Source organism: Coturnix japonica, chromosome 24, assembly GCF_001577835.2.
Source record: "Coturnix japonica isolate 7356 chromosome 24, Coturnix japonica 2.1, whole genome shotgun sequence".
NCBI classification, from domain to species: Eukaryota; Metazoa; Chordata; class Aves; order Galliformes; family Phasianidae; genus Coturnix; species Coturnix japonica.
The window spans coordinates 3610286-3633468 of NC_029539.1; the positions used below are offsets into that span (position 1 = coordinate 3610286).

A 23183-nucleotide genomic window follows, 5' to 3' on the forward strand; every position below is an offset into this window, starting at 1 on the left:
AGAAATCCAACACAAAATAGGCACAAAAGAAACAGATTGCTCTGAAGAAAGAGGACTTTGGGTTTTCCCAGATGTGTTAAGAACAGCCTGGGAATGCAGGGTTTGAGGGTGCAGGTATGGTGGATTGCACAGAAGAATCCATCTGATGCAGAACACTCTAATGAAGTAATTTAAAGTCTGTGAGCAGAAAGCTTTACAATCTCTCTGCCCAGCCCTACCTTTCAAAGAGCTCTGCAGCTCCTAAAAGATAAAACAGAGCAGCCTGAAAAACAAGCCTTTAGGATACTGAGCACGAAAGCATTTCACTCACCTGCGTAACTTTAATGTGGTCCTGAGGTGTGGGCTCACACAAGCCAGTCAAGTCAGGGTTCTGATTCCGGCCATCGGGAAATAAATAACTGTAAGCAGTTGAGGAAAAACAATATCTCACTCTATATGTACATATACACACATACACATGCACATAAGGTTTCTTTTCAGGGTGGGGGGAGGAAAGGAGGAATGAGGGTGAGAACAAAGGGGTGGGAATTCAAGGTAGTGTGAATTCAAAAGAAGTTTTGCAAGAACTTCCTTATCAGACAGAAAACAAACATGCCATTCTTTACTGCAGAAAGAAGCTTGTTTTCCTTCCTGGGAGCAATTATACTCTTCTTAAATCATTCCACAGTGAAATTGTAATTATCCAGAGTGAGAAAACCGAGGTCATAGTATCAGTTAAGCACAATTTAAGGAGCCAATTGCAGAAGAGTCTATGATGAGGAAAACACTGACACACACTTATTGTCTGCTCTTGCAAAGGGCAATACAGCTCCCAGTACAACCGACAGCTGTCTGAGTACTCTCAAGTGCCAAAGCATACAAATTTTTCCACTGACATCAATTCATTTGCTGGAAGTGTTTTCCTGAATTAAGGTTTAAATAAAAAAGGAAGAGCTGAGCGATGTTCAGAAGGGGCTGAGTGATGTCAACAGTGATTGCTTGACCTATGCAAAACGCCGTGTCTCCCAAGGAGGGATAACATGTCATCACCCAGCAGGTGCACTTCACCATTCAGCTGACTTTGTGGCAGCAGGATTAAGAAGATATAAAACAAACTCACAGTAGAGAACAGCAAAAGTTACTTACAAGCCTTCCCTGAAGCCGTCGATCAATGCTTGAAAAAGAGGTTTGTTGTGAGGGATTGTCTGAAGAATGTTCCCATCTGCAGTGACGTATCCAATGGCCCACTGACCAAGTCGGGTGCAACTCAACCTAAAAATGTAACTGAAAACACAAAGGAAAAAGAGCTTCAGTTTGGACTGAAACAGGCAGAAAGCGTGAGATGCCAAGCAAGTCTTTGCCTATCTCAAGACAGCAAATAAAAACTAGTAGGAATGACCAGATGATTTATGCCAGCTTTCCTCACTTTACCCCCAGGCAGATCAAAGGAGAACTCTGCAATCTGATACGAAGTGAGAAAAGCATCCAAGCAATGGTCTCCATGTGAAATTAAACACAGGATCCGTAGGAAGAAACTCTGGCATCCTCATAATCATTTGTTTCAAATTAATTTCCGAAAGGAAAAAAATAAAAAATAAATCAATCTACACGAGGTTTTCATTTTAAAAACCTGCACTGAACTAAAAACACGCTAACAGCTTCCAGAAGGGAACACTTGACCCTTCCTCTCCATAAAGAGAGATCTGTCAGCTCTTCTGCACTGCACCACATTCTACCCAGGGCGCTGGGCAGCCCAAATTTACTCATGTCTACAGATCTGTGTGTCCTGCTCACCCCTGATGCTGCTATAAACCTTGTGCAGGTAAGCCATGACACAGAGAATTACTGAACACAGGAGAAGATGGAGCTTTGCATAATTAACAGAGAAGGACAAAGACAAAACCAAACTGATCTCCTCAACCAGTGCAGTAATCAGTAGCGTTAGCAGTAGCTACCTGAAAGGCCAAGCACTAACCTGCCAGGTTTGTGAATGAATTTCTGAAGCCGGGCTTTCACCTCATCATACGTTAGGAATGCCATATAACCAGGATGAGTCACTGCTAGGCTATTCCAGTTCCTGAGCAAAGAGGACCATGGCTAGAGAAACAACAAAGTAATATATTAACCTAAAAGGCATCAAGACATACAGTACTTCTTAATCAAAGGGCTCGGTGCTTTGCTTAGAACAATAGGTTTCTTATCCCACCATAAATCCCACAGATGACCAAAAGCCTACAAACTCCTGCAGCACCTCTGTGTTGGATTTGCTCTGGTCAGCAATAAAAGCATCAGCTGAGAAGGACCTTCATCAAAACCCCTTTAAAAATGAGCGAGAGGTCACTGACATCACAAAAAGCCCATGAAAACTACCAAGTGTTACTGCTTCTTCAGAGAAAATGACTCATTCCTGAGTCGGGGACAGAGATGGGAACTTGGGAAGATTATGCAGAAACCACAACCAGCCTGATCCCATCCCTGACTTCCTTATGGCCTCAGGAACGTGACCTCCCTTCTCTGTCATGGTTTCACTGTGTGTAAGATACTTGTGACTCGAACTACCTAACCTCGCTTGGGTGTGGCATGGGCTGCTGCCTAGTCCAAGATTTGAATCAATGAACCGGCACATACATGTTAGGTTTTCCCCCAGAAAGTGATGGTTTGAAAGCTTTCCATTCTGAGAAGTGCTGGGATGTCTAAATCTCATCCAACATTCCCAAACTATTCAACTTGCCCCAAATTCTACCTCTCCCTATTAACTCTGTATTTCTCAGAAATCACAGAACTCTCTCTTTTATGAAGCATAGCTGGAAAGTGAGGAATGAGATCAGATACACTGCAACACCAAACATGGGAATATTTCATCTAGATGATTCTTAATTACAACCCATCCCATCACATGGGAAAAAGCAAGCCAGAGCCAAAGAAGTCAGTGTTTGTTCCTGTAAATACCCATTTGCACCATCAAAAGCTGTGTTTCAGAGCCCAGCACTATTAAAGACCATGGGCTAGAGTTCTACTTGCTATTAATATCCCTTCAGCCACACAAATGCTTTTTGCACACAGAACGTGTCTGCAACATCCTGGCTGTGTCAGTTCAAAAGCTAGGAAACCTAAATTTCCATGCTATGATCCATCCTGAACATTCCCCTATGGAAAATAAATCTGACAAGAAAAGAAATGGATACAAGGCAAGATGAACTGATAAACTCAGCTTCACATTTCCTGAAGCTGTGTCAGAACTTTGGTCTAAAAATGACCTTCGAAAGGGGAAAAACTGATTCATGGGAGGAAACAAAATGTGCCTTACATTTGGTTACAATCTAAATATAGAAAACTTTTTCTTCTTCAACCAAATATATCAAATGCTCTGATGTGATTTAACTACCGAGCGTAGTTAAGAACTGGTCAGGGGATGAGGGGCAAGAAGACCAAATCCTTTGCAATATAAATACCACTTTAGCATGCAAAATATGGTTTAACTTTGGAGAAGTCTAAGCTGAAGCACTGAGATAGATTTCAAGTGATTTACACTTACCTGAAAGAGTCGTGTGAAGATATCGAACTCAAATACTGAAATGTAGTCATTGCACGTCAAGTCGATCGTTGATTTTAGGGCCATGGCTTCCAGCCCTGAACTGATGGGATGCACTTCGTGCAGGGCTTGGCGGAAGCTCTTCCAAGGAACAATGGTCCTGGGGGAAAACAAGCCATATGTGACTGGATGGAGATATAACATGGGCTGTACACATCACTGTCATTTGGTACGAGTTTAATGGTTTTCTAGCTGGCAGAGAAGGAGTTAACAATAAGTAGAGGTGCAGACAGTTAAAAAAGCCAAAAAAAAAGGCTGCAAGCAATTCTCTGAACAGGCATTAACAGGAGAAGGAAGATAATCAGCAACCCAAACACAGGCTCCTGTTGAAAGGAATATATTCCTTCCTTTAAAATATCAAGTGGAATAGAAACATGAAAAGAATGTGTCCAGCTTCAGACAGCCAAATACGTGAGTAAATACATTACAGCTTTCTGTTCTGACAGCTACTAATTAAACTCTTTATGTGAAGTACCTCACTTAAAAGCCGTGCCTAATTCCATTAACTTTAATCCCTATACACTGCTGCGGACACCTCTGAGGTTCATTTCCATAGCATTTCATTAGACACAAAAATTAAAGCTCACATTTCAACTGTTTACACCTAAATACACGTTGTGCTTCACTTTCTCCTTCATTCTGTCTTATCAAAGCCATCATGTGAACTGAGGCGAGTTCAGAGGATGCAGAAGAAAGGTGTCTAAGTGACTGGAAAGACTAATTGGAGGGAAGATGAAAGTATTTAATATGATGGCTTAGCTTGAGGACAGCTAATATTGGGGGCACAGCAAGCTTTGGAAGAAGAAAGGTTATTCTGTGTTGTTTGTGGAGCTCACTTAGAAGTTAAAGAACTAAGTTAAGGAGAGGAAAATTTAAGCTGAATAAACCAGAGAAACCTTATGACAGTACAAGTCTGCTAGGAAGGACCATCACTTAACACATCTAAAATAACACAGGACCAAGAAGAGGAAAATACTGTGTAGGAACAACTCTGTACCCCACCTGAGACAGTGGATCAAAATGACCTGACAGGTCTCTTCCATCGTTCATTCCCATTGATCAACCTTAACAATACACATTCTATATACATAATACATTGTGCATAGTGTGTGGTCACAGCTCTGATGTTAAGAACAACTCGAAACTTACTTCTCCCCAAATGCTTTCCTCCAAAATTCTGCAGCATCAGCTTTGGTGATCCGGAATGTGTCTCCTTGGAAAAGGCCACTTGGGAAAATACCTTTGAGTTCTGCCAGCATGTGGCTGAATATCAGGGATAGCTTCGTCAGGTTACGCCTACAAAGGATCACAGAAATAAATGTTTCTTTTAGGAAAGAAAGATGTGGTTTTGTGGGATTAATGCCTGTAAGAAACGGAGGGGCAGAGAAAAAGAGCTGGGTATTTCTAGGCCAGAGACATTTCTTATGCCCCATATCACATGCTGGGAGGAGAAAGAAGGAACCAGTATCACATGGGGAAGAACAGCTTCTCCTCTGGTCAAATCTGACACACTGGGTTTGCTCAGGAGACCACACAGACAGGCACAGGCTGGTGGGACACCAAGCAGGCTGACACAACAGTCTGCAGGTTGCAAAGCTCAGCAAGTAAAACCACCCAGACGCTCTTCATGAGGCTGCTCAGTTCAGTAGCCCTCCCTTGGATGCATCCAAAACATGAGTATTTCAAAGCAAACATTTGATTTGATCCTACAAACAGAGTTAAAAGCTGTCTTTGTTGTTCACCTTCATTAGCTTCCAGGAGAGGTGATATGGGAAGCCCCCAACCCATTGCTGTCCCATTTCCCAGTCATGTTGCTTCCTCTGTTCCCCAACCCCAGCTTTAGGAAAGCTTAAATATCACAAAAAGGCTGCACAGGATCCTGTGCATGAGAGAAAGCAACTCAGTGAACTGCACCCAAACAGCCAGGTATGAGATCCCCATGTGATCAGAATCATGACTGTAAATGTCAGTGTAAACTCATTGCAAATGGTGCATTCTTCTTTCCAGAAGCAAACCTCTGCATTCCCTAAGGCAGGCTCAGGTAAGGGGGCACATCCCTTGTCATATAGGGGTGAGGGTTTAATGGTGAGCTCATCCCTTTGGAAGCCCAAGTGTTGTGTTCGTTCTATCATTGTGTTCATTCCAGCCCTCTCCCTAAAGTTCTCATCTTCACACAATGAGACAAGATGAGTTTATGGCAGAACACAGAGGAAATGCAAAGACCGCGCTATTGTGAGCCATTTAATCTCAACTCAGGCAACAAAGGAGAGGTGGAATTTGTATCCACTCCATTGATAAAAGCCACAGGCGTGAGCTGATGTGGAAGCAGTCTGTAGAAAATGCTGAAGGGTTTCCTGAATGGGTTAGGGAGCAATGTCTGCATGCAACCTCAGCAGGTCAAGCAGCATCAACACGTTGCTGTGAGATCCCATGTCCTGCAGCAGCAAAAGCCAGGAGGCACCCAGGTCCACCATCACATCAACAGGCTCATCTGTGATAAGATCCTAGTCCTGCTTGGAGTGAGCACATATAACACTCAGAAATAGGAAGGAGCATCACTTCAGGTGTTTACTGCCACACACTGTGGAAGGCTGGGTACGATGGGGTGAAAACAAGCTGCAGGAACAAGGGCATGGCTTGACAAAAAGCAAGTGGGTGCAGTGCAAGGAGACAAATGGCATTGCTGTGTGTGCTCACTATGAGAGCTCCCTCCCCTCGCTGTGCTTCAGGAAGTGCCTGCAATGAGCAGAGCAGACACAAGAACGACTTCCTTCAGCAGCCTCCGGTGTGGATAAACAAATGATGACTTGACAGCACACACGCACTGAGGGACACAGGGCTTGCAGAAAGGTTTCTGAGGCCTTAAACGCTTTCAGGTCTTAGGTTGATGTTGCCATCATTTCATATTGAGTCATATCTCCTGTAAACAAAAACAGGAAGAGCATGGGCTGGAAACAAAGAAGAGCAGATTACTGAAGGCTTTAGGTTAGAAAGCAGCTGGCACGCAGCAACCAGTGACCAACCCTGTGCTACTATCACATTCCCTATATAAATAACGCTGCTTTATTTGAACAAGCCAAGTTATATGTTTGTAAATGAATACAGACCAAGTGAATGCTTAAAGTTACAGTGATGTTTACAGCCTGTTATCACGTTTTTATTGATGTATCTGTGTTTAGTGATGTTGATGGGGTTTGATTTTAGTAACATCAACTGTCCTCATCTCTGGAGCTCAACAAGAAACAAGTGTTCACCCACACAACATGGCAATGTTTTCAAAGAACATTTAAGCAATTTAGGTCATAAAATCCCAAATCTTTTTTGGCCAAGGACCTGCAGGGTTCCTTAATGTTTCTTAGAGACCAGCACAGCCCCTGCTGCATTGTTAACAGAACACAAAGGCTGCTACCAAGAGTTGCCCCAGAGCTCTGCCAGCCACAGCTCAGCACCTAAATCCTGTTGGCCAGCAGAGGAACTTCAGCACCCGTCACACAGGCATTTGTTAAACGTTACCCAGGCAGCACAGGCCACATCAATGGGCTCTCCTGCTTGCAACGAGCTGAAGGCAACACCTGCACCAGCTTCAAAAGAAGAACTGCAGCACGTCTCTGCGCAGCGGTTGGGTCTGGAGGCAGAGCAACAGCTCCGCTGGGGTGGGATCTCATGCTCCCTATGAGCAGCTTCACACATGTATGCAAAGCTTGCAAGCACAGAATCAACCACACACACACAGAACGAAAGCGTGGAAACCCAGCACTTTTCCACTCAATACAGTAACCAAACATATAACTAAGAAACACCTGCAGCTTTAGCACAGGGCCATTAACAAGCAGCAACAAACCAGCAACACCAACAGGGCTTCCTCAGCTGCCGTTCTGCCTTCACAGCAACAATGGCTCCAGCAATGCTGGTGTGCAATGATGCCCTTGGGGAGGCTGTGAGCGCCCTGCTCAGCTGGTGGCTGTGTGGGCTCCATCCCTGCGTCCCCCCGGTGCTGCGGTCGCTGCTTCCTTCCTGCTCGGCTCCACGCATCGCAGCGGAAGCCTGGAGGTCGGCCGGGCACTTCCAGGCACACCAGGGCTGCTCCCTCCCCCATAGCCCAAGCAGAGCTCTCTCCTCCAGTTTCCTGTTTGCTGGACAAAGTGTTTTCCCTCCGTACAGGCTCAGTCTTGCAAGGCCATTAACAGCAGAGGACCGCTGTAATCTCAGCATTGCCTCTTGCTGCTGCAGTGATGCAACGAGTTCAATTAATCCGCGTTACAATCATACAGCATCTGGAGGGCTCAGGACTACTTCAGCCTTACCTCGAGGCAACGTGAAGGCAGCGCTGCCTCTTCCACTCTGCCAGCCAGAGGTTTGTCATTGTCTTCCAACATATCTCAGCTATTTCCCAGCAAACCAATGGGCATGGGGTGATCCTGCTCCTCCTCCATTGGCTCAGTACTGCACCAACATGCCCTGATGCAGCACTGGGGCTGCAAAGCTACACCATGCAAAGCAGAAGGGATGAGGAGCTACCATGTGACAGCTTTGGAAGTCATTGCATGCATTTCTTATCTAAGGCAATTTCCAGAGGGATTTTCTATTGGCACTCCTACTGATGCAAGAAGGGGGTCTGCACAAGCAGTGCTCAGCATCTTAAGGTACAGGCTGCTTTTAGCAAGGATTCTTCAAGGGAAGAAGGCAGCCTACTCCTCCACCTCAGCCCTGAAACAAAATTCAATGCTGTTATTGCATAAAGATGAGCAGCAAGCTGAGCTCAGTTACAAACCAATGACGAAAACTAAGAGGGCAATAAACTCAAATCAGAGCACCTAAGTTTCAGTCAAACCACCCTACTCAAAGCTGAAGAGAAGGTTCTCTATATGCAAACTTGGTTGTTTGAAAGGGCACGACCCGAAACACTAAACGCAATCTCAGCCCGTGGAAAAATAACAAATGAGTGGTGAGTGTTTTTGAAGAAAGCAAAGCAAAGTTTCTTTAGTCTGATGGGAAATTAAGGAGGAAAAGAAGAAAAGCATAAGAGAGGATGTGGGAGTGTCTGCCAGCTAATACTAACCCACTGACTGCAAGTCAGGGCTCCTATGGGAGATGATGCAGTTTGTGATTGTGTTTCCCCAGAACTAACACACACACCTTGGGCAGCTCCCACACACTGCTCCCTTTCCTTCTGCATCACTGCGGTGGTCTGGAAAGGAGATGATTGTTCTGTTAGAGCGAAGTAAAGAGCTCTGATGGCTGAGTTATTCCTTGCTGCTGGGAATAAAGTGCATAGGACACACAGCACTGCAGCTGTATGGCTGTACCCCGTGGGGTTGTTTTCCTGTAATGACATGCCACCGACCCCACTGATGGACAAGGCTTCCTTCAGGACCTGGACATGCTTCAGGTTGCCCAAGGAGGCTGTGGATGCCCCATCCCTGCAGGCATTCAAGGCCAGGCTGGATGTGGCTCTGGGCAGCCTGGGCTGCTGGTTGGTGACCCTGCACACAGCAGGGGGTTGGAACTCAATGAGCACTGTGGGCCTCTTCAACCCAGGCCATTCTATGATTGCGAATATAAGATCATACTGGACTTCCAAGAGGCAAAAAATCCCAGAGATTTACCTTATTTTACAGGCAAGGCAGCTGAAGCAAAGGCAGTGCTGGAAACTAGAATGGAGAATCTAAAATCCTTTATCACACGTTCATTATTGAAGATTACTGTCCACTCAGTGCTGCTTCAAGGAAATACAGCCATAGAAATCCAAATTTCCTACCCTCTTACTCTGTAAGTCAACATATAGTTACACTCAGGATGACACTCAGCAGACAGGATTTGTATCCATGTGGGTAAATGGAAGCACAAACTTCAGGGCTAAGGAAAATAATGAAACCACAGCTCTTGGGGTCCTGCAAACAGCCAGATAGGGGGGGAAAAAAAAGACAACTACTTTATATATGTCAGAGTTTGAATAAGTCAGCCTTTTTTAACTCTCCAATAAGTCAAACTCACGTTTCAGAAACCACAAAGGCATGAGGTTATCGTGTAACAGATGCGTTTCAGCTGTTAGCAGCTATGCAGCAGCCAGCAGCAGCTCCAGCCCATTTGGGCAGCTAGGTGGCTGCACCTGGTCCCAGAAGGAACAACTGCAGCAGGTTCTCATCTTCGTGTCAGCACAAAGCACCGTGCACAATCAGCAACAAGTGGGAATGCTCGAGGTGCTCCCAAGCTGACTTTCATAACTCAACCAGCTTCAGAGCCCTCTATGCACAGTGATCAGCTTTAAAAATAGCTACAACGGAACTACTTTCAACAAAACTTGCAACACAGGAAGTGAATGAAATTCCACTTAACTATTGCTAGTTCGACAGAAGTCACCTTCTGCAGCAGCAATGAGCCCTGACCTGCAAAACACACAGCAAGCAGCATGCAGGCATCTCCCAGCAGGGAATTCACTGCTTTATTCACATTCTGCTTAAGCCACCTTGGTTTTGTGGAGGAGCTTGTCTGGGAAAAAGGAAGCGAGCAAAATGCTTATCATGACTTGTTGGTACAAGTTTCACTTCTAACTCACTTTTTGGTTGAAAAGGGTGCAGGCTTTGCTGTTTGGTTCCTTATAAAGTTATAAAAACAGCTGATCCAACCTGTAGTTCTGAGCCTTCCCTCACTAAACCCACAATGCTGAAGGTGCTGGGACATGAGTGAGTGGAGCTGCATCAGTGCTGCCCTCCAGTCCTGCAATGCTCCATGCAATGCAATGCTGCTTGCAAGCAGAGCCCCAACTACAGCCCTCTTCAAATCCATTGATACCCCAAACACAACGGCCTGGCCCTGTGCATGCAAGCTGAGCAACCAAGGAACACAGCACAAGAAGCAGAACCACACTTGGCCAGCATCAGAACTCATTTAGGAGGTCATTCCTTCCGACTAAGCAGCATGATGGTACCACCAGCCACCACGCAAATGCATAGAGCTGGCCTTGCATGAAGCTCTACACTGACCCTGAGAAGAATAAGTTTACTTCCCCACTGTGCAATAAGCTGGAAGATTACCTTGGCCCATAAGCAGATTTGCAAGACATCCATGTGAATTCTGGCATGAATAAAACGAATGCAAGCTTATGCCGATGATATGAAGCCTTATCTGAGTTCCATAATGATCACCTCAACTCGCAGTTTAAAGCAGAGTTAAAGAGAAATAATTCACATTCCTCTCCACAACAACATTTAAATGATAATGAATTTCTCCTTGGGTAATAAGCAGTTAGTTAGCACTCATACTCTGGAGCCTGGCAAGGAAACCTTTCTTGTGGGCAGCTCTGGAGCCTGCTCTTTTCTTTAAGATGTTCTAATTTAAATGCAGATGTAGACTTCACACTAGTGGGTTTTGTTTCAAAGTCTTTGCTGTGTTGGAAGGAAGCAGCAGCAGGAGGATCGGCTCACAGACTGTGTGTGTGTGGGTGTGCAAGCACTCCCAAATACGTGATCAGAGCAGAACCTCCTCCGGAGGGCTCTCCTGGGTCATGGCACTGCACCAATGCTTTCCGAATTATTACATTCCAATCCTTTTTCCAAGTCATTCTTCACGCATTTCCTTCCCCTTCAGGGTCGTTTTGAATACACATTAAATCCCGGTAGCTTTTTTCCTGTGTAAATCAGTCTCTATGCTGGAGCTGGAGAAGAATACAAAATCCTGCTGAGCCAGCATCCTTTCTGTCAGGAAGACAACAGTTAAACACAGACGACTTCCCAAAACTTCCCTTATTACAGGCAGGGTTTACGCCACTCCCTGTCCAACCCCATTTTCTCTTCTACAAGTGCATTAAGTTTGTTAACCTCTTATCAGAGTGCTCAAGCTCAGCTTGCAAGTTCACTCGTGCTATTTCCTAAACAACCAGTCGATATCCTGTGTAATTACTTCTCCCTTCACCTGCCCCCACCCACTGACTCAATTCTCACATGGAAACGTTCACAATGGTCTGATTTTCTTCAGGAAACAACTTATCTGAACTTCCCCTCATGGCAGATGCTCTAATATACTCGGTAGAGCTGATTCATGACTGAAAATGCGACTCTTTGCCCTAATTTATCCTCTCCCAAGTAACAGAGGGTTGCCACTACAGGTCCTTTGTGTGTTGAACTGTGCAGAATTGCTCTTGTTGCATTGCTGTGGCTGTATAGCAGACAAGCTTCACCTCTGGGTGGTTTGCTTCCTCATTTTTAACAAGTCTTAAATACCTTCTGTGTCAGGAAGCAACTGGGATCTATGGAGAAAACAAGCCAGCAGTTTCAGAAGTGTCTGCATCCTCAAGAGAGCTGCTCAGCACCTCACCTTCAGCACATGAAAAAGCATCAAGAATGACAGATCAGCTCCCGAGATATTATTGATCCCAATACCCAACCCTGCAATGTTAACTTTGTAGCCTAGCAAACCATCAGTTTGATTTCAGAGACTGAAGAGCCCCCATTAGCAAGGGGCTACAACCAGCAGCCAACAGTCAGTGCTCAGATTAACACTGCACCTCTGCTACAAAGGAAACCCTACTCAGAAATCACCACATTGAAGCATATCTATGTGCCTACTCGTTCTATAAGCAGAAACAAGAAGTTACCACGCGTACTCAATTAGTCAGGAAGTGCACACACAGCACCCTTAACAGTGCTGGTTTTTAAATAGAAACGCCAGTGACCTAAAGCAGATTTTAAATAGTTATCTTTAAAGCTCTACTAATGAAATAAACAAGCAAGTTCCCCTTGCAAGAACTGCAGGATGGGTTTGAGGAAGCTGGTACCGGTGTCAGCTCAATGACTGCAACCAAGGACTGAAAGGAAGCAGTGCATGAACCACGAGGACAGCCCAATGTGGGATGCTGTCAGCAGGCTGACCGTTAAGGTATGATGCAGGAGAGCGTTTAACAGCTCTACCATTGCAGCTGGACTAAAACTGAAGGAACAGAGACTCACCCACATCCGTAGTAAAGCAGGCATGCACACGAGCCCGTCCTGACCCTGCTCAGGGTCAGAATAACACACCAAGGCTCATGTTGTGCTCTGCACAAATACACCTTCTGATGTCCAAACTCAACCTTATTTCTACTTGTGGATTCTAAACTAAGTCTGCCTTACAGCAAACCCTGAGCAGCATCAATGCTCAGCTCCCATGCTGCCTGCAGAGCACTGGCACTGCCTGACACACATCTTGCAGGGATGTATAATGTAGCATGGGCAGCCACGAGACACGATGCTCCTTGCAGCTCTGCTCCGGTTCTGCCTCAGCCCACTGCAAAGGGATGCACAGGAGAGTCTGTGAAAAGTCTGAGCAAAGGCACAGAGAGATTTAGAAATGAGAAAACCAGCTTTGGTCACTTTGATGCTCCAACACGAAGACAAATGTGCTCCTACAACCTCAGAAACTATGGGCATTTCTAATGGCTGACACATTTGCTAGCAGCAAACACCTGCACGGTTTGCAGGCTACTTATGCAAATAGCACAACAGTGCATTTGCTTTACATCAAGAGATTCTGTTGGGGGGGGGGAGGAAAACAACAGCATACACAACAGGAAACAAACTGAATGCTAAATCTGGAAGACAGGAAGAAAAAAGCTTCAAGGACAACAGGGGGGGGGAAAAAAGCTAGAAAAAGTCAAGAAAAAGTGATTATTCAGTGCATCAAATTAGGTTTTTAAAGGCATGTTTTCAAAACACTGTAGACTAACATTAGCAGTGAGCTTACATAAGATGAAGACAGATATTTTATATATATATCCATATGCACACACACGCTGCCATGAGCACACTTTGCAATGAATACCAGATCCGAGTTATATTTGTTTGCACTGCAGGATGCTGACAAGCTTCCAGAAAATTTCTCCCACGCTTTGGATATTTGAACTCATTCATGCTTACAGTCATAAAACACACACACATAAACCCACACCACTTTTGTCTTCAACTCCTAACAAGGTAAGAACGTCTTAAATCAAAAGGTTCTTACCTCTTAAATCAAAAGGTGCACTGATGGCAATGTTGCTTTTAAGCAAATTGAAGAAGAAACAAACAAACAGCATTTAGTTATAAGCTCCTAAAAGGCCACACGGATGCTGGAAGTGCAGCAATTAGCAGATTCCCTATAGCTGAACCAGCAGCAGCATTGTTTGGGTAGAGCTATCTCTTAAACTGGCATATGGTTCACATGCACGACCTCTTTTCTATAACAAAACAGAGAACTGAGAAGGTTCCCACTCTTGTTACCAGCCCCAGGATAATCGTGTTTTACCCTCTGTGCCAAAACAGTAACTGCTGCTTCCTGGGCTGAGCACAAGGCAGGAGGAGATGCCATGAAACCAGCTGGGATGCAATTCTGCTTTCACACTTAAGTCTGTAAGTCTCGGTTGCTTCTCTTGTAAATTGTTTATTTACAATTAGCAAATCCCCAGAGACTCCTGTCACCTCTAACGGAATCCTCTTTGAGTTCATTCATTTGGATCCTCCTGCTCCTCTTCCCAATTTGTTTGAGCACAGACAAAATGAAGAGCCTATCCAGGATGGTTAACGCTGCAGAAACATTGCTCTGCTTCCCTCTGAAATACTAATGGACAGGAGGGGAGAGGTTGAACCTACTATTGACACGGCTATCCTCCATTTGCTCATCAGATGTTCCACACTGACGACAGGCAGATCACAACACACGCAGAACAAGCATCAGATAAACCCTGAAGGGTTTCACATACCCTCACAGCCTATTTCTGGAGGCAACAGTGAATGTTCTAGAGAACATCACCCATATTACGTGGCAGCAACATACAAACCATAAGCAATAACTGCTACTTCAGTTATTTTAGGAACAACCTGTTGCGTTGCAAAGTCACCATCTCCAGTGATCATCCATCTGTCACCATCTCAAAGAATCCAATCAAATAAGCAGGAGACTCAGAGCTCAGTTATTGTGGGTTTACATAGCAAACTCAGCTTCTTCTAAAGGAGACAATGAGACCACATGAAGATGCCATACTTGCACTCTTAAGCCCCATCTCCAACAAGCTCATCTGACAAAGTGATGCTAAACAACACATCTAAAAGAGATTTTCATTTCTTAGTTCATTCTTCATCACTGGAAATAAGAAATCAAACAACCAGCACCTTCTCCAGGCACTCTAACAGACTTGCTGGAGTTCAACATTATAGAATATGCTGCAGAGAGTTCAATATATACCAGAAACATGTGCCAGCACTTCTCTTTTTTCTTCACCCCAAAGTAATTCAAGCAAGTAGTTGCCAGGGCGTTAACCACATATTCTCCCCAGAGCAATTACGTTCAGCTACTGAGTTGTTTCACTTTTTTTTCCACTGTTTCTTAATTCAGTGCTTACTGCAAAAAGCTGAAACGAGTTTTAAATGACAAGTGCACTCTTTGTCTGCCTCTGTCCTCTACATCTTGCTGCCAACAGTTGGACAAATGCATAAGATCAATGTTTCCCAAGGCTTTATTCTTCTCTTAAGTCACCCTATCTCTCCTTAAAGCCAAATGAAGGGACGATGCAGCCTTTCAAGTACAGCACAGCACTCCTCAGGTTCCAAAGCCTATAGATAACTGCTTTGCTACGTAATACAAAACATTCTCCTGTTTCCTCAAACTGCCAGAAAGGTTATCCTGAATCTTATCATCCTTTACGAAAGGAGAAAGACCTTTTCACAGCACAATTTATTGCTCACATGCACCTAATGAACCTGAACTACACAACAAGGGCAATGCAGGCTCTGAACACATACTCCTTGCTCTGATTTCCATAGAACCCAGTGTATTTTACTTGAAACTCTATATTTAGCCTTAAATTTCACCAGCCTGTTCTCATGTACAGACATGTCACCCAGCACATCAGTATCACAAATACTGGAATGCCTTTTTCCCCATTACCTAGGCTGAGAGTTCTCCTCATACATCCGCTCTTTCCCCTCCTTGAAGAGGCTGATGGTCTGCTTGGTTTTCTTCATCAGGTTCTCCATGAACACACGGAAATACTCGTTTTCTCCCAAGGTCTCCATCTTCCCCTCGTAGCGTGACAGGATGGTCCGGAGGTGCTGGTAGGTGTCAGGCAGAAGGTCCAGGATGTAGGGTGGGCTGTTCTTCAGGGCCAGCTTTGGGTTCTGGCACAGTCGTACCACCTGCGGTTCAGCAAGAAGACTCAGTTTTAAAACTTAATAATAGCAAGCAAGTCATCAGTTACTTCCAGACCATCCCGTGTTTACTTACAAACCACATCTCTTTTGTTCAGACAGGGAGCCTCAGTCACTGGGCAAGCCTAGAGACCAAAGTGTATCAGGATGCAAGCTGAGCTTACTATAGGTTTTCACTATATATGCCAATGGCTCATGATAACAGGTTTGGGACTGGGGGGAATAAAAGAAGCCTCTCTGCCACTCACTACTGCCAACGTAGAATAAGAGAAGGGATGAGAGAAAGAAGGACAAAATGGCAATTGTTTTACTGTCAGTTGTAAGAAGAACCAAAACTCTGCTATTCTGTTTTAACCCCGGTTTCAGAAGTTTGAGAACTAAGGAAGCAGCTCATACAGCCTTACTCCTGTCCTGCTTCCATCTTTAGCCTCTTACATCAAAAGCGAGCAGAAGACTGGTACTAAATAGGCATCCAGCTTCCTAAAGCTCTTTGCTGAAGTGCAAGTTATCTGACAGCCTAATACCAAAGCACAATAATGAGGTCTATTAACGACAGCCACACACACAAGAGTATACAGGGGTCCTCATGCATCTGACTTAGAGCAGTGCCTCCAATGCGAGCTGATTGAGAAGGACTGTGTCACTGAAGAAATGGGCACACTGTATGTTAACAAACAGAAGAATCCGACTGACATTTAGAGAACTCTTTGCCTAGAAAACCCTCCCTGAGAGGAGATGGAAGTAAAAGCACCAAAATGGCCCCTCTGTGCGTGTTAAGAAGCCTCGACCAGCAGACGGGTGGTCACGCAGCTGACTTTGCCAATTGATTTGGATGCCTCAATTGCTGCTTCCTTGGAGCCTGTGAACACTACAACAAACCACATCAACAAACTGAGTCAACACAATCGTCCCCTGGATAAAACCAGCTTCGCTGCATGGTATGAGCAGATCCTAAATATGCTCTACAGGCAGCAAAATCGCTTCCTCTATAGAAATTGTGGCTTAAAAACTTAACAAGAGCAGTTCTCATAAGGAAGCCACCTTAAATAGGCCCAGCCCCTGGAACCACTGCACCACGGCACAGCTCAGAAACGCTACGATTCTTTCCTTAAAAGCAAGTTCTATTGAAGCGACATCTCACCTTGGCACAGCAATACAAGAAAAGCTACTCAAACTCCTCTTATCTCCTGCTACATTTGTACCCAGCCTCTCTGCTATTTGCAAGGAAGGTGACCTAGAAGCGGTTCTCAGTATCAGCTTTAGGAGCTCACTAACATCAGCACGCTGCTCTGAGTTACCTATAAGCTCACCTTCCTCTGCTGGATGTCACTGCACTGTATTGCATCCCTTAAACCTTGCCTCGAGTGCTTCATGGACCACAACACCCATCCCAGGTGCTCTGCATCAGCTGCTGCCCCTCCACATGTGGGAGAAGCAATTCCCAATTGCAGCAGTTCATGTAAGAAACAAAGAGTTGATTTCACCAGCCATCACATTGTATGTTTCCTTACGCTGAGCACTGCTTTATTTGCTGAAGACAGCGATAAGATGAGCAAGCGTGATAAAAACAAATGAAAAGCAGTTCCTCCCACTTGAACCAACCTATACACCACGCTGCAAGGAAGTGACTGCGTTACTTACTGTGCTGTTTGTGCAGGCTCACAAGATGCCTGACAACAAACCCACCCTCAGAAGGGTGCTGATATTACAGAGATAAATGCACATATATCACCTAGTTCAGTGCAGGTGTGCAGTGACACAGAGGGCCGTCCTGTGCAATGGCCCCCACTCACAATTAGAACTTCAAGTTAAAGAATCTGAAATGCAGGAATACATCAGGCAGCTTATGGAGAACATTATGGGGAAAGTATTTGGACAAGAATCAACTTGCATAGGAAATTCATCAGTCACATCCAGAACCAGAGATGCACGATTGCTTTGACAACCCCTGCTCATTATTCAGGCTGAGGAATCAGGCCACGAATGCACTGTATGCACAGCACACATCTCTGCAAGGAAAACATCTATTAAACATGCACGCAAGTTGTTTTTCTTCAGTTGCACCTGTACTTTCATCTAATTGGCCCAGAAAAATAACCCATTTTTGATAGCTCCCACGCACCCCTTCTCACCACTGAATCCACAACCACTGTACAAAGGCCTGGCAGTTTCCTATACAACATTTCAGTTCTAAATGTGCATTAACACAAGTGAGGTTAATTGGAATCAGAGAGGCTTTTCAGATCTCCCTCCTGCCCCCATCACACTGCACAACAAGCTAAGACTGCAAAAATTAAGCCTAGAGCCAGAGCTTTCAGGTGTTGTTTAGGAGCAAAAATGGGAAGCTGGTGCTCTTACAATTTCCTTTGACTTGAGGCAAACAACCATACCCATGGCTTGGCTCTTCTGTTGGTGATTTCAAGGTGGAGATGGGGGATAGCCAAGGTCCCATAGATTTGAAGTGAGTGCACACCCAAAACAGCCCATCACAACCCAAAACACATAAGTATCTGCAGCCCACCTCACCAAGGCAAACACAGACCGACATTCACCTCTATATCACAGGAGCAAGAAGGAAGATTTGCATTCCTACAAGTTGAATTTATTCCCAACAGAATCCCATTTCTGGGCTCATCTTCAAACCAGTCTTCCCACCTTTTAGCCCTTATACTTATGCCCTCAGTGTGCGTCAGAAGCAGCCACTGGCGCTTCTCAAAAGGCTTCACTCTGGATCCCAGTCCCTCTCCACAGGAGGTGATCAAAGCTCATCACAAACCCAGCAGGGTGCAACTATAACCCGTGCCTTTTGTGGAGCCAGCCAACGCAAAGTGATTTCCTGGCATGAGCATCATTTAATACGTCTTGAAGAAAGTCATCCACCCTGCCTTCCTCAGCACTGACTGTGGGAGATTCAGACACTGCATGCAAAAGAGAGAAAAGAGGTGAAATGCATAAGCCAACAGGGTGATAGGGTGAGGAATAATAGGGTGAGGGATGTCCTCAGCCCCTACACTGTGCTCCTGGGGGAGAGTGACACTCCCCATGGGCTGCTGGGCTCTTTGCTTTGAGGCTGCTCTGCTCCTTAAGGCTGACCTCCTGAATCACAGAATGACCCGGGTTGGAAGGGACCTCAAGGATCATGTAGTTCCAACCCCCTGCCTAGCAGGGCCACCAAACATACACCTTTACTAGATCAGGTTGCCCAGGAGACCCCATAGACCCCCATAGAGACCCCATAGATCCCCACAGACCCCCATAGAGACCCCATAGATCAGGTTGCCCAGGGCCCCGTCCAACCTGGTCTTGAACACCTCCAAGGACGGGGCATCCACCTTTTCCCTGGGCAGCCTGTTCCAGGACCTAACCACTCTTCTAGTAAAGAACTTCCCCCTAACATCCAACCTAAATCTTCCTTCTTTTAACTTAAAAGTATTTCCCCGTGTCCTGCTATTATCAGCCCTTTCCAAGAGTTTACTCCCCTCCTGGGAGTAAGTTCCCTTCAGGTACTGAAAGGCTGCAATGAGGTCACCCCGCAACCTTCTCTTCTCCAGGCTGAACAAACCCAACTCCCTCAGCCTGTCCTCATAGGGGAGGTGCTCCAGCCCCCTGATCATTTTCCTGTCCCTCCTCTGGTCCCTCTCCAAAATCTCCATGTCTTTTTTGTACTGAGGGCTCCACACCTGGACACAGTACTCCAGATGGGGCCTCTCAAGAGCCGAATAGAGTGGGACAATCACCTCCCTATCCCTGCTGACCACCCCTCTCCTGATGGAGCCCAGGATCCCATTTGCTCCTGCCTTGAACCCAGCACGATCCAGCACACGCTGCAGCCTGCAGCACACGAAGCCCAACCTTAGCACTCGACAGCAATAAGGATTATCACAATCACAGGGAAAAAACACATCACACGATAGCTATACTTACCTACCAGGCCATCCTACATACACCATGACGGGCTGTTCATCACGTTCTCTCCCAATAGCACACAGGGCCACAGCTCCAGGCTGGGGGCTGTAATTTCCTGGCGGCTTGAAGGCTACAGGAGGAGAGTGTCTGACCCCAACTCCAAGGCCTTGGATTGGAATAGGTCTCTCTCCACTCCCACCCCGCTGGTTGCTTATCGTTACATCTGATTCTCTTTTTGCAAAGGGTTTAGTGGCTCTCAGACACAGCAATGAGGCCCCAGCACTGAAGGATACCACACAACCTCATCCCATATCTACCCATAGCCCCCCCCCAGGCCAGGCCCACTCTGAGTGTCCCCCCTTGTCCCCCCCATCCGGACCCACCTTATCCATTAACTTCCAGCACTTCTCCACCATCTTTTTATCCACAGCTCCCGGTTGATGCGGCCCGAGATGATGATGATGAGGCTGAAAAGCGTCCTTCATCAACCCGATCAGCCCCCCGGGGCCCTTCTTCAACGGAGCCGACATGAGGGCAGCTCGGGGGCGGCAGATTGAGAACCCACAGCCGCCCCCACCCTGATCGGCACCGGGCCGCGGCCCTGAGGGGCTGCCGGCTGTGGGACGCTATTGGACCGGGCCGGGCCGAACCGGGCGGTGACTGAAGGAGCCGCGGGCGGTGGCGGCGGGGGGCGCCCGGCTAGAGCGCCGCTCCGCCTTCCGGCCCGGCCACGCCGCACGCTGATTGGATATCTCCGCCCAGTCCTCCGGGGAGGAGCCGCTTTCTATTGGCTGGCGGTAGAGCCCAGTAGGAAGGGGATGGGAGGAGGGCTGAGCGGCAGGCCACGCCTCGTCTTTTCGGAGCATGCGCAGTGTGGCAAGATGGCGGCGCGGCGGCCATGTTTAGTGAGGGAGGGAATGGCGGCCATGTTTAGTGAGGGCGGTGTTGCCATGGGAACGGGTCCCTCTGTTGGTGTATTATTGCCCGTAGGCCGCTGGTTGCACAAGAGATGGTTTCCCCTTTGTACAAAGCAGCTTCTCTATTCCCCAAATACAGAAGTGACAAGTTCAAAATGGGAAGTAGGGAGTGCAATGTGTGCAGCCATTGCCCCCCAGGACATGCTGTGCCATCCTAAGGTGTCATGGCGGCATCTCCCTCCATCACAGGGCATAGGAACAGACATAGAGCAAGGAACAAGGAGATAACGCCATAGATAGGCTGCATTTAACTGCCTTTAGTGTGTATTTCTGACACAGCTCCTTGTCTGGCTTTAATTTACCTGGGTAAATTTTCTTAAGGATTATATTGACCTCAAATATGTCGACGTTGATTGAGGCAATGTGTTCCTGAGGCTTTTCCCATTAGATGTTAATAGATTCTGGCTAATAATCAAAGCCGAATTGACCACCGGAGGATGCCCTGGGCAGCTTCAAGATACCACAAGCTCAGCTGCTGCAAGGCAACCTGCCCTCATTGCACACACAGTTGCTACAACAACAGCTTGGCTTGGAGGCAGCTGCTGTGTGCTGAGCTCTGTGCTCCCAGCTTTGCCTCAAGGATGCCCCCAAAGGGCAAAGGAAAGAGGAAAAATGGAGTGAAACAGCACAAAAAGGGAAAGGCAGCGGGTGAGTCCAGCTACTTCCCCATCTTTGCTATGAAATCTCAGCTCTAGATCCCAACTCTCCAGGGAAGAGGCTTCAAGTCAAACTGGCTACACCCTGCACAAATACAGCCCTAGCACTGGTGTTTCAGCTGGCTGCATATCCCAGCCAAGTTTTCCTGGGTTGAACATCTCCAGGCAGGCTGCCCCCAGGCTATTTAACGCTCCTGGTATCCCTGGGCCAAGCCCCACCAACCAGCTCCTCCTGACTTGTCCCTTCTTCTTCCCCTCTGGCAGCAGAAAGCCAAGCTGCAGCCACATCCAGGAGAGCAGCGCTGGAGGCTGACAGGCTTCAAGAGCACCCAGGTAAGATGGGGAGGAGCCAGGAGCATGTTTGGGAGCAGGGAGAAGCTAGGAAAGATGCAGTGCTGGATCCCAGTGATGGGCAAAGCATCTTGTCTCATGGTTTGGATACAGCCATGGGTCCCCCCCAGCAGCTCTCTGTCTTGCAGTTCACTGGAGGGATATGGTCTGGAAGGTGAGGGCTGACAGTGATGGGCTCCGTAGGAGGCTGTGGGAGCTGGAGCAGGCATTGGAACAGGCACAGGAAGACAAGAGAGACATGCATGCAGGTAACAGACGGGGTGGGAAGGGGCAGACATAGGAATCTCACACCTTGGTGCCAGCCAGGGATGCCAGCCAAGCTCACCACACCTCTCCCATCATCCTGTACTGCTCAACCCCAAAGCACTCATGCTATTGGCACACCAAGGCTTTGGTTGTGCACTCACTGCACCCCAACTGCTGTGCTCAGACACAGAGCAAACCAGAGCCTGTAGAAGTCACTGCCTCTCCACTTCCTTCAGCGTTTGAGAAGGAGGTGGTTTTAGCAAAGGTAAAACCTCAGCCAGAGGTTTGTGGTCTTTGCCACATGCAAAACTCCGTGCTCATTTTCACTCTCCCACGCTCAGCAGAGGTTGAACTAACTTTCCACCCCCCTCCCCAGGGCTCCCTCCTACCCCTGCCACAGCCCAGCATGACAGGGGACATGGCTACTCCTCAATTCCCACTTGCTGCAGCCCTGCCTGGCCACAGATTCTGGGTTTCTAGCACAGGGACTGCCTGCTTGTCCCTTCTATTGCCTCCATTTGACTCCTTATCCTCTCCTTGGCTCCCAGAAATGACCCGGCAATACCAGGAGCTGCAGAAGCAGACGGCATCATACAGCCAGCGCTTGGAGGCAAAAGTGAAAAGCCTGCAGGAACAGCTGGGTATGGCCCTGGCATCTCTGCCTGTCACTAGTGGGACAGGAATGGGTTTGTTCACCCCAGGGCAGGAAGGTATGCATTGGGGGAGTAAGGGGAAACAGGAGATATTCACCCTGTGCTGTCTGCAAAGCAGCAGCTGAAGGCAAAGCCTGATCCTACTCCCAGTGCATCCCTGAGCTTGGAATACTGACTGCAAAGGGGATGCTGTGATCCCACACCATCCCAAACCCTGGGGTGGGGGCTGTGCAGCACCCTCCATGACCACACATTCTGTGTCCCCTGCCTTTGTCCCCAACATCCTACAGCCACCATGCTGCAGGAGAGCCAGCACATCCAGCAGGCTGCCACCAAAGCACTTGCAGAGAGGGACAGGACCATCACCCAACTGCAGGGTAGAATTGACATCATGCAGAGGGAGTATAAGAAGATCTTCCATGTGAGTGGGGACGCAGCTGCGGGTGGCTCCCCTCAGCACAGTTCCCCCTCCTCATTGTTCTCTCCCCCAACTAGGATAGCCTGGACCTGGTGCTGGACAAGATGGCAGAGGCCAGGCAGCACTGGAAGGAGGAGGGCACAACCATCTGTCTGGAGTACAAGCAGCACCTGCAGGAGTTCGGCCTCAACCCCCTGGAGATATAGCACTCAGGGCCCCCCAGGAGAGGGCAGGCTCTCAGCCTCTA

The 23183-nt window shown here is 47.0% G+C and overlaps 2 protein-coding genes across 4 annotated transcripts in view; one reads left to right on the plus strand and one right to left on the minus strand.

The window, feature by feature from the left end:
• CBL (Cbl proto-oncogene) overlaps positions 1 to 20376 on the minus strand; it is a 32473-nt gene extending 12097 nt beyond the window's left edge. The window contains exons 1-7 of the mRNA XM_015884016.1: positions 20019 to 20376; positions 15470 to 15717; positions 4721 to 4867; positions 3515 to 3671; positions 1955 to 2076; positions 1126 to 1263; positions 311 to 398 (exon numbers count right to left, since the gene is read on the minus strand). Coding sequence (XP_015739502.1) covers positions 311 to 398; positions 1126 to 1263; positions 1955 to 2076; positions 3515 to 3671; positions 4721 to 4867; positions 15470 to 15717; positions 20019 to 20165 — 1047 coding nt within the window. The 5' untranslated portion in view covers positions 20166 to 20376. The remainder of the gene's footprint in view (positions 1 to 310; positions 399 to 1125; positions 1264 to 1954; positions 2077 to 3514; positions 3672 to 4720; positions 4868 to 15469; positions 15718 to 20018) is intronic.
• A 100-nt stretch (positions 20377 to 20476) lies between these two features.
• Positions 20477 to 23165, plus strand: CCDC153 (coiled-coil domain containing 153). 3 transcript variants are annotated; one of them, XM_015884023.1, is made up of 6 exons: positions 20477 to 21260; positions 21533 to 21601; positions 21748 to 21867; positions 22414 to 22506; positions 22809 to 22939; positions 23014 to 23165. In XM_015884023.1, the coding sequence occupies exons 1-6, from the start codon at positions 21050 to 21052 to the stop codon at positions 23140 to 23142; spliced, it is 753 nt and encodes a 250-aa protein (XP_015739509.1). In that variant the 5' UTR covers positions 20477 to 21049; the 3' UTR covers positions 23143 to 23165. The 3 variants fall into 3 exon arrangements, with proteins under 3 accessions (XP_015739509.1, XP_015739510.1, XP_032305033.1); XM_015884024.1 differs by having other exon boundaries at positions 21536 to 21601; XM_032449142.1 differs by lacking the exon at positions 22414 to 22506.
• The last annotated feature ends 18 nt before the right edge of the window (positions 23166 to 23183 follow it).